The 17,731-nt window shown below is 40.6% G+C and overlaps 1 protein-coding gene across 1 annotated transcript; it reads left to right on the plus strand.

The window, feature by feature from the left end:
- Positions 1-2,791: 2,791 nt before the first annotated feature.
- On the plus strand, positions 2,792-17,641 carry LOC147662703 (uncharacterized). Its single transcript, XM_086950962.1, has 5 exons — positions 2,792-2,904; positions 7,156-7,191; positions 13,394-13,831; positions 16,553-16,768; positions 17,318-17,641. Exons 3-5 carry the CDS (start codon positions 13,394-13,396, stop codon positions 17,600-17,602), a joined length of 939 nt encoding a protein of 312 aa, XP_086807088.1. The 5' UTR covers positions 2,792-2,904; positions 7,156-7,191; the 3' UTR covers positions 17,603-17,641.
- The last annotated feature ends 90 nt before the right edge of the window (positions 17,642-17,731 follow it).

Raw genomic sequence — 17,731 nt, forward strand, 5'->3', positions numbered from 1 at the left:
TCACCATCCCTCACCCTCAACACCTCACCCTCAACCACTCACCCTCAACCATTCACCCTCAACTACTCATCCTCACTCACCCTCCCTCACCCTCAACTCCTCACCCACACCCTCAACACTTCACCCTAAACACTTCACTCACCCTCAACCCCTCCCCCTCCCCCTCACTCCCCCTCACCCACCCTCAACACCCCACCATCACTAACCCTCAACACCTCACTCTCACTAACTCTCAATCCCTCAATCACCCTTACCCTCACTCACCCTCAATATCTCACCCTCACTAACACTGAACACCTCACTCACCCTCACTCTTACCCTCACTCACACTCAACACCTCAGCCTCACCTTCACTCACCCTCACCCTCAACGCCTCATGCCATTTTTAAGGGTATCTTGGAGCAGACAGTTCTATTTGAATTACAGTAAGGTCGAAAATGGCGTCTGTAAACTTTATGTTTCTTTAAAAAAAAACCTATAGTCTACATACCATGCCGTACACAGACACCGACAACAATTCCACCATTTAAAATTACCCACAGCCACATTCAAGGGCCGCATCCTGAGCAATGCTCATTATTTTTATAGTAAAAATAATACAATTTTGATGTCAAATACATCAGCTCATAACATTTCGCCACACCTGTCACTCACCCTCACTCTCACCCTCACTCACACTCAACACCTCAGCCTCACCCTTACCCTCACTCACCTTCAATCCCTCATGCCATTTTTAAGGGTAACTTGGAGCTGACAGTGCAAGTCGAATTACAGTAAGGGAGAAAATGGCGTCTGGGCACGTGATTTTTTTTAACAAAACTCCTATAGTCACTCACCCTCAATGCCTCACACAACACCTCACCTTCACTCACCATCAACATCTCACCCTCACTCACCCTCAACACCTCACCCTCAACCCCTCACCCCCAACCCCTCACCTTCAACCCCTCACCCTCACTCACCCTCCCTCACCCTTAACCCCTCACCTACATCCTCAACACTTCACCCTAAACACCTCACTCACCCTCAACCCCTCCCCCTCACACTCACTCACCCTCACCCTCACTCACCCTCAACACCTCACCATCACTAACCCTCAACCCCTCACCCTCACTAACTCTCAATCCCTCAATCACCCTTACCCTCACTCACACTCAATATCTCACCCACACTAACACTGAACACCTCACTCACCCTCACTCTTACCCTCACTCACACTCAACACTTCAACCTCACCCTCACTCACCCTCACCCTCAACTCCTCATGCCATTTTTACGCGTAACTTGGATCAGACAGTTACAGTCAAATTACAGTAAGGTCGAAAATGGCGTCTGTAAACGTTATGTTTTATAACCAAAACTCCTATAGTCTACATACCATGCCGTACACACACACCAACATCATTCCTAGCATTTAAAATTACCCACAGACACATTCAAGGGCCGCATCCTCAGCAATGCTCACGAATTTCATATTAAAATTAACAACACAACTTTGATGGCAAATATTGTATCCAGCCTCTGACCCATTCAGCATCATACATCAGCTCATAACATTTCTCCACACCTGTGTCTACATTTATGTATTGGCAAACAAAATCATCGACCATCTTTCTCATTCTCCCACTGTATTTCTACGGTGACACTCACACATTAATGGAGGCATCTGCAGCAATGTTCTGTATTTTCATACTAAACATAAACGCCACAACTTTGAGCCTCTATATTACAAGACTTACATTAAGGGACGCACCTGCAGCGAAATTCTGTATTTACAACACGTACACACACAGCCAAAATTATCCTAGCATTTAAAACTACCCACAGACACATTTAAGGGCCACTTACGCAGCAATGTTCACGATTTTCATAATAAAACGAAGAACACAACTTTTATGGCAAATATTGCATCCGGCCTCTGACCCGTTCAGCACCACACCTGTCTTTACATTTCTTTTTTGCCAAACAAAATCATCGACCATCTTTCTCATTCACCCACTGTATTTTCACGTTGCCACACACACATTAATGGACGCATCCGCAGCAATTTTCAGTATTTTCATACTAAACATAAACGCCACAACTTTGAGCCAGTATATTATAAGAGTTGTATGTTTAAAAGTGAAACTTTGTATACTTTGGATGCTTTAGATATGCCATTTTTAAGTGTAACTTCGAGCAGACAGTTGAAGTCCAATTACACTAACGTAAAAAAAAAGGCCCTTTGCTTTGTCAGTTCCGAGCAAAATCTTATGTGGGCTTAAGGGAGTTGCCCAGGGAAGTCTACTGGCGCGCCAATGTCGAAACTCCATCTGCATACACATTCAAACATTCACACTTCCAAGTCGCGCACATCAGCTAGTGTGACTTTTCCTTGGGGCAAGGGAAGGACTAAAAGCTTTGATCCTTTCTTAAACCCCAAAAAAAAAAATGATTCTTGCATCGTTACCCCCTATTTAAGCAGAGGGACGGGTCACTTTAAGTCATACTCTCTTTTTACCTGCGAGGACAGAACTTCGACTTACAGAACGGCGCTGTACTTGCTGCTATCGACCAACAGCCACTGAAAAATTACGGCATTCAATCTTAGAACGTAAGTGCATGCAAGTTTTATTTCTATGCATCTAAGGGACAGTATTGATACATTTACTTGCGTTTATTAGAACGGTTACTATATCAACATTGCACTTGTGTTAAATTATTCTGCGACATGTTTGTTTGCAAATCTACATTTTCTATGGTAATACTTAGCAAAGGACTACGTAATTTCTCAAACAGGTCATACCTTTGTTTAAACCAACCGATACATATTGTTTTTTTTTATCGTTATCTCTTGTAGGTTATTGGTACGCTTTCAACATTTGCTTGATAGGGGGAAAGAAACTGCGCACCAACATATATCATGTAAGTACAGCCAACTGTTCACTCTTCTACACAATTTTTACTTCCCTTCCTAACACTCCGACTCGCCACACAGAACATTGCTTCCAATAATTCAAGGCACAACATAAGTTTGACACACACCCATTCATTCTTATATTTAATGCAACACAGTAACTACTCCTAATTACAACATGACACACACACCTTCTTTTTACGTCTGTTACTATTACCTTTTCACGCACACACGGTTAAGAACACATACTATATAACACGCACGGCGAATTGAGTGCAACCACAACAGAACACTCCTTACGATTTTTGTCACAGCTTCACAGCAATACAGTAAACAGGATGATCGGACTGAACAGTGAATAGAGCTGCAGCTTACACTACTCACACACACCTTCTCAGATTATCTTTCAATATTACACGCATACCGCTTGCATTCTCAGATTACATGTAACACAGTAACCAGTGCAAGTTACAAGATGACACATACGCACCTTTTTTTTTACATCTATTAGTATTAACTTTTCACGCACACACTGTTAGGAACACATACTATATCACACGCACGCCGAATTGAGTGCGACCACATTAGAACACTCATTACGCTTTCATTGACAGCTTCATAGCAAGACAGTAAACTGGATGATCGGACTCAAGAGTGAACAGAGCTGCATCTTACACTAATCACACACAGCCTGTCACATTAGGCAAAACACTGACTGCCACCCTTATACAGCACGTGCGACTCCAACGCAATCTAAGATCATAGCAGTTCGCCACTACAGCACCAAACTTTCAGGCACAACTTCAAATTTCACATTTATTTGCACGCAAACAGGCTACACTTCACAACATTCACCCGCAGCTTTACTGGCACACAGTAAGTAATCCAAGTTAATAGCTGACACACGAAAACAGCCGCTCGTACAACTACTAGTATTACCTTTCCACAAACACACATCCAATAACACATTAGCCAGGATTTGCGGCCTACAAAAATAAACACTTCACTTTACACTTACTACACTATTCCCAGGCCCATTGTAACATTAGGGAGAATAGTACAGCCATAAACCGTTCGCAACACTACGCCACACCACAACAAAATTTTCATACACACATTCCACGAACAAGGGCACTTTCACACACACCCTCTATTACATGGCTCCTCACAATCTTTCTCTCAGGGGCCAAATTTACTGTTTACTTTGTGTCCAAGGACCGCATCGGTGGGGGCAGGGTCACTGGTTAAGGGTCGGGGCTACAGCAACAACATAAAACTGGCCATGAGGTTAATCACAGGACCCTGCAGCCGAAGGCTTCGTCCACTGAGCCCTCCCGGCATACACATAATTTTCTCGCTCTCTTTCTCTCTTGGTCTCCCTCCCTCTCTATAGCACACTAATCACACACACCCTGTCACATTTGGCAAAACACTGCATCTTACACTAATAACACACAGCCTGTCACATTAGGCAAAACACTGACTGCCACCCTTATACAGCACGTGCAACTCCTACGCAATGTAACATCATAGCAGTTCGCCACTACAGCACCAAACTTTCAGTCAGAACTTCTAATTGCACATTAATTTGCACGTAAACAGGCAACACTTTACAACATTTACGCAGAATGCATTCATTCGCAGCTTTACTTGCACAGTTAGTAATCCAAGTTACAAGCTGACACACGAAAACAGCCGCTCGTACAATTACTAGTATTACATTTTCACAAGCACACATCCAATAACACATTAGCCAGGATTAGCTGCCTACCCAAAAAAAAACTTGGTTAAGGGTCGGGGCGACAGCAACAACATAAAACGGACCATGAGGTTAATCACAGGACCCTGCAGCCGAAGGCTTCGTGCACTGAGCCCTCCCGGCATACACATAATTTTCTCGCTCTCTTTCTCTCGCGGTCTCCCTACATCTCTATAGCTCTCTCTCCCTCTCTATAGCTCCCCCTCCCTCTCTCCTGTCTTCCTCTGTCTCACTCTAACTGTGTTCCTCCCTCTGTCTCACTCCCCCTCTCTTCTTCCTCCTCTCTCCCTCCCTCTCCGTCTCACTCCCCATCACCCTGCATCTCACTCCCTTTCTCTTCCTCTCCCTCCATTTCCCTTCCTTTCCCTAACTTTCCCTTCCTCTCTGTCTTTGTACATAACTCTCCATTTGTCTCCCCTTTACTCCCTCTCTATCTTTCTACATTACTTGCACACTAACTGGGTACACTTTCAATATTACACGCACACCGCATTCATTTTCATATTCAATGCGATATAGTAAGTAATCTAAGTTACACGATGACACACACACACATTTTTCGGTACGTCTCGCACTATTAACTCTTCACGCACACACTCACTCCCTCTCCATCCCCAACAACAATTCCAGCTTTTAAAACTACCCACAGACACATTCAAGTCCCACATCCTCAGCAATTTTCAACTATTTTCCTAATACAAATAACGACACTACTTTAAGGGGGGCGTTATTTTTGGAAGCCTCACACACACTCACCCTCACTTACCCGCAATGCCTCACCCTCACTCACCCTCACCCTCACTCACACTCACCATCTCACCCTCACCCTCACTTACCCTCAACGCATCACCCTCTGTCACCCTTAACAGCTCACCCTCACTCTCACTCACCCTCAACGCCTCTCCCTTCCTCACCCTCACTCACCCTCAACGCCTCACCCTCACCCGCACTCACCCTCATTCTCACTCACCTTCACTCACCCTCAACACCTCACCCTCACTCACCCTCAACGCCACGCCCTCCCTCACCCTCCCTCACCCTCAGCCTCACTCACCCTTACTCACCCTCACCCACCCTCACGCTCATCCTCACTCACCCTCACTTACCCTCACTCACCCTCAGTCATCCTCAGTCACCCTCACTCAACCCCTCACCCTCACTCACACTCATTCAACCTCTCACTCAACACCTCACTCTCACTCACCCTCAACACCTCACTCACCCTCAATTTCACTCACCCTCAATTTCACTCACCCTCACTCATCCTCAACACTTCCCCCACCCTCACTAGCCCTCAACACCTCACACACACACCCTCAACACTTCTCCCTCAACTCCTCACTCACCCTCACTCTCACTCAACACTTCAACACCTCAGCCTCAGCCTCACCCTCACCCTCACTCACCCTCAACACCTCACTCACCCTCAACACCTCATTCTCACTCACCCACACTCACCCTCATCCTTACTCACCCTCAACTTCTCACCCTCACTCACCCTCAATCTCTAAGCCTAACCTACCTTCACTCACCCTCAAACCCTCACCCTCACTCACACTCACTCACACTCACCCTCACTCAACCTCAGGCTCACTCACCCTCATGCTCACTCACCCTCAACACATCATCCTCACTCACCCTCACCATCACTCACCCTCAAACCGTCACCCTCACTCACCCTCACCCTCACCCTCACTTACCCTCAATACCACTCACCCTCACTCACCCTCAACCCCTCCCCCTCCCTCACCCTCACCCTCAACACCTCACCTCACTAACACTCAACACCTCACCCTCACACTCACACCCTCAACATTTCACCCTCACTCACCCTCAACCCCTCACCCACACTCACCCTCTCTCTCCCTCTCTAGCTCCCCCTCCCTCTCTCTTGCCTTCCTCTTTCTCACTCTAACTTTGTTAATCCCTCTGTCTCCCTCCCCCTCTCTCTCCCTCCCTTCATACCCGTCTCCCTTCCTATCACTCTCCCTCTCACTCCCTTTCCCTTCCTCTCACTCCATTTTCCTTCCTTTCCCTCACTTTCCCTCCCTCTCCCTCACTCTCCATCTCCCTCACTCTCCCTCCCTTTTACTCCATCGGCATTTCCCTCCCCTTCACTCCCTTTCTGTCTTTGTACATTACTTGCACACTAACTGGGTACACTTTCAATATTACACGCACACCGCATTCATTCTCAGATTCAATGCAACACATTAACCAGTCCAAGTTACAAGATAACACACACACACATTTTTTTATGTCTCTCAGTATTAACTTTTCACGCACTCACTCACTCTCTCTCTGTCCCCCTTTTCCTCCCACTCCCTCTCTCTCCCTCTATCATCTCACCCTGCCTGTGTGCCAGCCGTGGCGCATACACTCACAGCAGCACTAGAGCTCTTAACAGGTCTTTAAAAGACTATTTACATGCTAATGTGGCCTTTATGGTTAAAATTCGAAAAAATATATTCTAACCATTATGTTTTTTTTCTCCTTTCAGATTATTAAAACAACAACAAAATAAACAGAAGTTAAGGTAAATACTACTTTGCCGCTTAGTTTAAAATGTGTTAAAACTTCATACCTTACAGTCCCCAACAATATTTGTTAGTTCACAAACCTTCTTAATTTACATTTGTTGATAACAACATTTCAGTATAACTTATAAGATGCAGAGATGCTTGAAAGCAAGTTACCATCAAGGGAATAGCAAATTTAATAGCAAATCACAAGGTAAGCAATGCTTACCAAATAGTGCTTTTGCTGTCTTGCACAATTTATGCAAGCCAGTAACTACTTGGAACTCTAATGATCTGCATTATATAATGGACCGTGGGGACGCTTTATATCTCCAAATGCATTCTATTAACAAAGAAACACTTAAGCATCCAGATGACCTGCCAAGGTATATAGACCACAATCAAGAGATATATTCACTTTTGCTACGGAATGCTTACTACGGTGATGTCCTTAAACGTTTTGATAAAGCCTACCCAGATATTAGCACAGCATTAAATGTTACTATTAATAAGCACTGTGGTGTTCTACTTTGTATGAATGTTTATGTAATAGCTATTTTCAAACATATGCAATCATACTTTGTATTTGATTCACATAGTAGGGACCATGAAGGCATGCCTCATTCAAACGGAACATGTGTTACAATTGCATTTAATTCGTTTGAAGGGCTCATTCAATATGTTATGAAACTAGCATATAACTTTACACATCAGGCTGAGCAATGTGTCCAATTTGAATTAACCCCAATAGATATAAAAGTCATTAAAAGGAAATCCTTTACAAAAGCACTTACTGTGCACAAAAAAAATAGTCACCTACCGCAAGAAAGAAAAATTTGGGTACATACTACTGAATGTACTCCTAATCAGACGATAACATCAACATCAATGTCTTCTGATGATTTACTGAATAAAAGTAAGGGAGGGAATAGCAATAGTAATCATTTAGCACAATTACCAGGTAATAGTAAAGCTATACAGGGAACAAATAAACAGTCTCGGAAAAGAAAAAGGGATTCAAGTACATGTCCAACTAAAGTTGTACAAAGAAAAAAAGTTAATACAGCTGAAGAAGACATTACCAACAGTCAACTAAGTGCTACTGATAATAACATACCCATATTCACGCAGGGCCAAAGACAGAAACAAGGTAAACAAATCCATACAATCATTCGCAAATTCCACCGGGAAATATTGCATGGGCCAGAGTACATTTGTACTCTTTGCAATCAACTGTGGCATAAACAAACGTTGCGAAATATACGCAGTGTTAGCCAATCCGAAATTTTCAACCAGTGTAACATTAGTAACAAGAAAACCAATTTTATTTGTAAGACTTGCTATTATTACATTCGCAAAAACAAAATACCACCATGTTCTATTGTAAATGGCATGGGCTTCCCAAATGTACCAGTTGAATTAGAATTATATGATTTAGAAGAAAGATTAGTTTCACCTAGGATACCATTCTTACAAATTCGGAGTCTGCCACGCGGTTTTCAAAAATCATTATCAGGTGCAGTAGTTAATGTACCTGCAGATGTTATGACAACTGTTACAATTTTACCAAGGCAAATTAATGACGCCATGACAATCCCAGTGAAATTAAAAAGGAAATTAATCTATAAATCATATACACATTATGAGAATATTAGACCAAATACAGTAAAAAAGGCAGCTACATGGCTAGCTAAAAATAGTACAATGTTTAATGAATATGGTGTTACGATTAACCCTGACTGGGAGTATATACCTCCAGAAATAGAATCTCACAATGAGACTTCTGAGACAAACAATTCATCTGATAGTTCTGACAACATAGAAGCTGGGAATTTGGATACTATGTTAACAAATGAAACTATTACTAGTAATTCGCTGAATGTGTTAAGTTTCGCTCCAGCTGAACATAACACGCCAAGAGGTTTATATGAGGATAAAGATTCAGAGTTTTTGGCTTTCCCTACTATTTTTTGTGGTGAACGAAGGCCTAACAATAAGGAAAGGCACATACCGGTACATTATAGTACTATTTGCCAAGCAGAGTTAAGGAGTTATGATAGAAGAGTCGCTAAATCTATTACTAATGTGTTTTTTAAACTGAAGAAATTACATATTAAGCAGATCCATGGTAAAATCAACATTTCCATCAGAAAACATTTTACTGATGGAAATAAAATAACTGCTAAAGACATTAAATGTAATATTGCCAATGTTTTACAGTTTAATGAGGGGTACAAAGTATTAAAAACTATACGCAGTTCACCTCCATATTGGGAAGGTTGCAAAAAAGATATTTTTGCAATGATAAGGCAACTTGGCATACCCACTTTCTTTTTGACTTTATCTGCTGCTGAAACAAAATGGCACCATTTAACAAATATACTATTGAGAGTTAGAAACTTAAAGGAATGTACAGAGGAAGAATTCTTAAACATGTCTTGGGAAACTAAAAGTAAATTAATACAAGAAGATCCAATAACATGTGCAAGACAGTTTGACTATCAAGTTAGGAAATTCTTTAATTGTGTTTTGCTGAATGGCACTAATCCAATTGGGGAAATAGTAGACTACTTTTACAGAGTCGAATTCCAACAAAGAGGTTCTCCACATATACATGCATTACTCTGGGTAAACAAAGCACCATTGTATGGTGTTTCACCAGTGGAAGAAGTCAATAGCTTTATTGACAAATATATCACTTGTCATACGTCTGAGAACCCTGTTTTACAACCGTTAATAAATCTACAAAGGCATGGTCACACCAAAAATTGCAGACGTAAACAGCAACGGACATGCAAATATCAATATCCAAAATATCCAATGTCAAGAACGCTCATATTAGAGCCATTAACACTTGAGGAGACAAATAACCAATGGCAAGATAATATCAAAATAATACATGAAGCTATGAATAATACTACCTTTAATACACTTTCTTTTGAGGAATTTTTAGACTTCATTAAAATGGATGATAAAGAATATATTACTTCTATACAAACTAGCTTACAAAAAACAACTATTTTTTTAAAAAGAACACCAGGCGAATGCTTCATCAATAACTACAATAGTACTCTTTTAGAAGCTTGGCGAGCAAACATAGACTTGCAGTTTATACTAGACCCTTATGCTTGTGCAGTCTATATTATCTCATATATCAGTAAATCGCAAAGAGGAATTAGCAAACTTCTAGCGCAAGCTGCTAAAGAGGTAACAAGCAATAGTAATATCAAAGATCAACTTAAACACATAGGAAACAAATTCCTCAACTGCACAGAAATTAGTGCTCAAGAAGCAGCATATCTAATTCTTCAAATACCATTACGGAAAAGCTCCCGATCATTTGTATTTATTAATACTAGCCGTCCAGAGAAAAGAACTTATTTAATGCGTGATATCGAAACTATTAATAACTTGCCCGAAAATTCAACTGACATTCAATGTGAAAATATTATTATTAAGTACTGCAAACGGCCACAATCATTAGAGATGTGCACGTTAGCAGACTATGCGGCTAATTTCAACTATGTGAAGAAAAAAACACATGGGAAAGAAATAAATGATTGCGAAGATTTACTTGCAGAACAAAACTTTTACAGCTCAGATGAGGAAGAATTAGAAATAGAATGTAGTGACGGAAATAAACAACAACAGAAACAGAATTATGATTATGCTTTAAATAAGCGCAGACAAGGGAAAATAATACGCTTTTGCAGATTTAACAAAAATAATGAACCAGAAGAGTATTATAGAGAAATATTAATGTTGCACTATCCATGGAGGGAAGAAGAAAAAATACTAATCAACAAGGAAACTTACTATGATAGGTATCTGGAAGTTAAAACATTTGTTGACACACAACTAAAAATTTATAACAAACAGCATGGCGAAGTTACAAACATTATTCATGAACAGTGTCATGAAAATGTAATTTCACCCCCTCTATCACCAACTGTTAATATACAGACAGAAGACCAAAATCCAGAACATAATAATAGATATGATTTGGCTCTAGATTTAGGAATTAGAACTACAACTGAAGAACAAAGCTCAACTAACGTTATTTTACCCAATGAAAAATACCAACAACTTATGCAAAACTTAACGGAAGAACAACTTAAATTTGTTTACCATCACTTGCATTGGTTTAAAACTACAAGCACTCCATGCTATACTTTTTGCACTGGAGGGGCTGGTGCTGGGAAAAGTTTTGTAATATCTGCACTATATCAAACTTTACTACGCTACTATAACACCTAGGCCGGTGAAAATCCTGATAATGTTTATATCTTACTTACAGCTCCAACAGGAAAGGCTGCCCATAATATTAATGGCAAAACACTGCATAGCACTTTCAAAATACCTGTGTCGCAAAGTTTGACTTATAAACAACTGAGTCATGAACATAGAACTGCTCTACAAATGGAAATGATGCATGTTAGAGTTGTTATTATTGATGAAATTTCAATGGTAGGACACAATATGTTGAATTTTATACATAACAGGCTTCAAGAAATTAAATCATCTAATGAACCATTTGGAGGAATTTCTATTTTAGCCATTGGTGACTTTTACCAATTAAAACCTGTATTTGACAGATACATTTTTCAGGATTCTACACAAATGTATGGTCCTTTAAGTGCTAACTTATGGAAAGAACATTTTAAAATTTTTGAATTAACAAAAATTATGCGCCAAAAAGAAGATCTACAATTTTCTCAATTACTAAACCGATTGAGAGAAGGCAAGCATACTGAAGAAGATATTTCACAAATTAAGCAAAGGGAAATACAACCTGAGGAGAGTTTATTAGAAACAATTCCATATATCATGTCAACTAATCTAGAAGTTAATGAAATTAACCAAAAGGTTTTAGAACAACATTGCAAAGATTATCCGGTCTACATAACAGTAGCAAGCGATACCGTCAGTTCTGATTTGTCTGAAAATGTGAAATAAACGATTCTTAAGCAACTGCCCAAAGATCCACAGAAAACAATGGGCCTTTCACATACATTACACATTGCCTTACAACTTCGTTATGATTTAAGTTGCAATGTGGATGTCAATGATGGTTTAACAAATGGCGCAACTGGTGTTGTACAATTAGTTGAATTGATTAACAATACACCTATTATTGTTTGGTTGTTATTTGACAATCCCACTATAGGACAAACAACCAGACAACAATATAAACACTTATTTCATTCACAAATACAAAATACATGGACACCAATACATGCTATAGCTAGACATTTCCAATACACTAAAAAATTTATTACCATTATACGGAAGCAATTTCCTTTACGCCAAGCATCAGCACGCACTATACATCGCACACAAGGTGCAACTCTCGAACCACTTTATATACACTTTAATAACAGCAAGATTCATCATTTGCATTATGTTGCTATTAGCAGGGCAAAATCAATACAAAATGTATATGTACACAATTTTGATGAACGTAAAATTTTAGTACATCCACAAGTTAATGAGGAAATGCACAGATTAAGGACAGAAATGCCACTTGAAATACATATCCCACAGTTACATACATACAGTGCACATTTCAATATCATTGCACACAATATAAGATCACTACAGAAAAATTTTTCATCTATGGTAGCGGATAGGAATATATTACAAGCAGACATTATTTGCTTAACTGAGATCAACACTACAAGAAATGCTACAGCTAATGATTTCACCATAGAACAATACCATCACATTATATTTGATAAATTTCATACATACAACACATACCATGGAATGATTATGTACTACAAAAAAGATTTATTTATATTGCCTATTTATGAGACACTTGAAGGGATAGACATTTTACATTTTACTCTACAGATTGATAACACAGATTACCTTATTATTATTTTATACAAACCACCCCTAAAAAGTATAACTTCTCTTTTTGATTTCATCACAAATATTACGGATTTTTACCCCACACACAAATTGATTATTATAGGGGATTTCAATGTGGATGTATCTCAACAAAATGCAAACAGCAAGCAATTACTTGGATTCTTTGAAACAAAATTACAATGTCAACAACTCATTAACAGTTACACAACTAACTACCAATCCATTTTAGATCATATATATACAAATGACCAACTACACAACTATGGTACTTTAGAATGCTATTACAGTGATCATAAAGCAATATGGGTTTGTATTTAACATGTTATATCACAATTTCTATTTCAGATGATGTCTATTGAAGAAATAATGAACATTAATACCGATGACAACAAACCATACCAGAAACCAATAAGAGTTAATGTCATCATCTGCTCAGGGAAAACTACGTACAAAAATGCTAAACAAGAGCAGAAAATTTTATTCCATTTGGCTTTAGCAGATAAAACTGGAACAATAAAATGTACTTGTTACCAAGAAAATATATATGAGCAAACGAAAAATAACTGTGGACTACTGATACGAAACTTTATTATCAAAAACAAAACAATTTTAATTACAAAGCAAACTAAAGTAACCAAATTTCCCGCAATGACAATCGAGGAGGGCCTGATCCAACAAGCAAACAACATTTTGCATCCGCCTGCACCATCGGCTTCTCCCATCAAGGAAATAAAACGGGCAAGTCTAAAAAGTCTGATGACCGTGTCAGGGACAATAATTGCCGTAAGTATGAACACAAACATGTCATCATGTCAACTAAAAAAAACCATTGTCTCGCATTTGAATAGTTGGACTTATTAGTATTGTAAATGACATATCTTATTTATTTTTTACTTTTTAAAATTGCAAGTCTAAATAGTCTTATGACTGTTTCAGGGACAATATGTGCCAGAAGTATGATAGAAAGGATGTTCATTTGGGTCGTGAAATATAATACATTATATTGCCATTCATACAACGCACTAGTACTATGTGTTTTTACTGTCACTATTTTATAGAATGGTTCTTTTTGGGTTTACCAAAAGGACGCAAAGACTGTCTTTACATCAATGCCTCACCCTCAGTCACCCTCACTCACCCTCAACACCCCACCCTCACTCTCCCTCAACACCTCACTCTCAACAATTCACCCTTAATGCCTCACTCACCCTCAATCTCACTCACCCTCAATCACCCTCAACACCTCCCCCTCACTCACCCTCAATCACCCTCACTAGCCCTCAACACCTCCCACTCAAAAACTCTACCCTTCTCCCTCAACTCCTCACTCACCCTCACTCTCACTCAACACCTCAACACCTCAGCCTCACCCTCAACATCAATCACTCACCCTCACTCACCCTCATCCTTACTCACCCTCAACTTCTCACCCTCAATGCCTCACTCAGCCTCAATCTCACTCACCCTCAATCACCTTCAACACCTCCCACTCACTCACCCTCACTCACCCTCACTAGCCCTCCACACCTCCCCCTCAAAAAGTCAACACTTCTCCCTCAACTCCTCAGTCACCCTCACTCTCACTCAACACCTCAACACCTCAGCCTCACCCTCAACACCTCACCCTCACTCAATCAATCACCCTCACTCACCCACACTCACACTCATCCTTACTCACCCACAACTTCTCACCCTCAATCTCTCACCCTCAACACTCCCTCACTCTCACTCACCCTCAACCCCTCACCCTAACTCAGCCTCAATCTCACTCACCCTCAATCACCTTCAACACCTCCCACTCACTCACCCTCACTCACCCTCACTAGCCCTCCACACCTCCCCCTCAAAAAGTCAACACTTCTCCCTCAACTCCTCAGTCACCCTCACTCTCACTCAACACCTCAACACCTCAGCCTCACCCTCAACACCTCACCCTCACTCAATCAATCACCCTCACTCACCCACACTCACACTCATCCTTACTCACCCACAACTTCTCACCCTCAATCTCTCACCCTCAACACTCCCTCACTCTCACTCACCCTCAACCCCTCACCCTAACTCAGCCTCACTCAACCCCACCCTCACTCACCCTAACCCTCACTCACCCTCAACACCTCACCCTCAATAACTCACCCTCACCCTCACCCTCACTCATGTCATCATGTCTACTAAAAAAATGCATAGTTGGCTTACACACACAGTACACCTTTAGTAACTTCATTAACAATTTTTAAAAAAAACGCATTATACACTCTTTCACTCTATGTAGAAAGTACGCGTTTTGAAAACTATAATATGCCAGCGATTTGCTCTATACTACAAATACAAGTACTCTCTACAAAGCCATTTTTTGCAATAAATATTGCTCTCATTTAGGAAGGATGTTCATTTGGGTCGCTAAATATAATACATTATATGGCCATTCATACAACGCACTAGTAATATGTGTTTTTACAGTCACTATTTTATACAATGCTTACTTTTTGTTTAGGAAGAGAACGCAAACACTGTGTTTACCTCAATGCCTCACCCTTAGTCACCCTCACTCATCCTCAAAACGTCACCCTGACTCAGTCTCACCCTCAACACCTCACCCTCAACACTTCACCCTCAACGCCTCACTCACCCTCAATCTCACTCACCCTCAATCACACTAAACTACTCACCCTCACTCACCCTCACTAGCCATCAACACCTCCCCCTCAAAAACTTAACCCTTCTCCCTCAACTCCTCAGTCAACCTCACTCTCACTCAACACCTCAGCCTCACCCTCACCCTCACCCTCACTCACCCTCAACACCTCACCCTCACTCAATCACTCACCCTCACTCACCTTACTCACCCTCAACATCAATCACCCTCAATCTCTCACCCTCAACACTCACTCACTCTCACCCTCAACTCCTCACCCTAAATGACCCTCACTCAGCCTCACTCACACTCACCCTCATCCTTACTCATCCTCAACTTCTCACCCTCACTCACCTTCAATCTCTCACCCTCACACCCTCACTCACCCTCACCCTCACTCACCCTCACTTACATTCACCCTCACCCTCACGTAACACCTCATCCTCACTCATCCTCACTCCCCATCAACTCCTCACTCTCACTCACTCACAATCAACACCTCACACTCAATAACTCACCCTCACCCTCACTCATGTCATCATGTCTACTTAAAAAATGCATAGTTGACTTACACACACATTACACCATTAGTAACTTCAATAAGTAACTCAAAAAAATTAGAATTATACACTCTTCACACATAGTAGCAAGTACGAGTTTTGAAAACTATAAGATGGCAGTGCTTTGGTGTATACTACAAACACAAGTACTCTCTACAAAGCCATTTTTTGCAATAAACAATTCTATCTTTTAGAAAGGATGTTCATTTGGGTCGTTAAATATGATACATTATATTGCCTTTCATACAATGCACTAGTAATATGTGTTTTTACAGTCACTATTTAATAGAATGCTTGCTTTTTGTGTAGGAAGAGGACGCAAAGACTGTGTTTATCAATGGCCAAGATACCACACTCAAATCGATTACAATAAAAGATGCAACTGATGATATAAAAGTGACACTGTGGAGAGAAGCGTCACTATTTAAAATACATCTTGGCAAATATGTTACCCTGACTCACGTCACTGTACATGAATTCAATTGCCAAAAAATATTGAATACAACGCGCCATAGCAAAATGGAGGTAAGCACAACAAACAAAACCTTTTGCAATTATCTCTTTCAGCCACTCTTGGACTTTCACCCAGTCTTGCCCTTTCACCCACTCTGCCACTTGCACCCACTCTGGACCTTTTACCCACTCGGGAGATTTCACCCACTTGGGACCTTTCACCCACTCGGGAGCTTTCACCCACTCGGGACCTTTCACCCACTCGGGACCTTTCACCCACTCGGGACCTTTCAACAACTCTGGCCCTTTCACACACTCTAGGCCTATCACCCACTCTAGACTTATCACCCACTCTAGACTTATCACCCACTCTAGACTTATCACCCACTCTAGACTTATCACCCACTCTAGACCTATCACCCACTCTAGACCTATCACCCACTCTCGACCTATCACCCACTCAAACCCTATCAACAACTGGGACCCTTTCACCTACTCAGTCCATTTCACCCAATGTGTCCCTTTCAACCACTCTGTCCCTTTCACCCACTATAGGCCTTACACAAAACATAAAGTATACAAATTTAAAAACTAATTGTTGCTTTTGTTTTCTCTCAACAGGTAACAGCCCCACCAGAGGAAAAGATGGACATTCAAATTTATGGTGTTGAAAGCTCTACAGAGCAAAATAGCATTATCACAATAAAAGTGACAAACACAGACGAATATCAATCTATGCCCATCGAAAACGAGATCTTAATTAAATGGTTTATGTTAGATGAGGAAGTTGACAACATCGGAGATGCCCTTGTCCATTTTTTGCCACAAACTTTTGAAGTTGTCTTTTGTAATGGCCAAATCATAAAGATTCTGAAAGAAAAAGACGATGAAATATGTTCTGACTAAATTTTGCATGTTGCCAGGATATCTTATTTTTGTACAAAGTTAAACAATAAATATTTGTGTTTTTTTTTTCAAAAATAAAAAAGTGTGCAATACAAATTTTACAACTTCTATGGTAATTTTTTCAATACA

Source organism: Lissotriton vulgaris, unplaced genomic scaffold (genome assembly GCF_964263255.1).
Source record: "Lissotriton vulgaris unplaced genomic scaffold, aLisVul1.2 SCAFFOLD_11205, whole genome shotgun sequence".
NCBI classification, from domain to species: Eukaryota; Metazoa; Chordata; class Amphibia; order Caudata; family Salamandridae; genus Lissotriton; species Lissotriton vulgaris.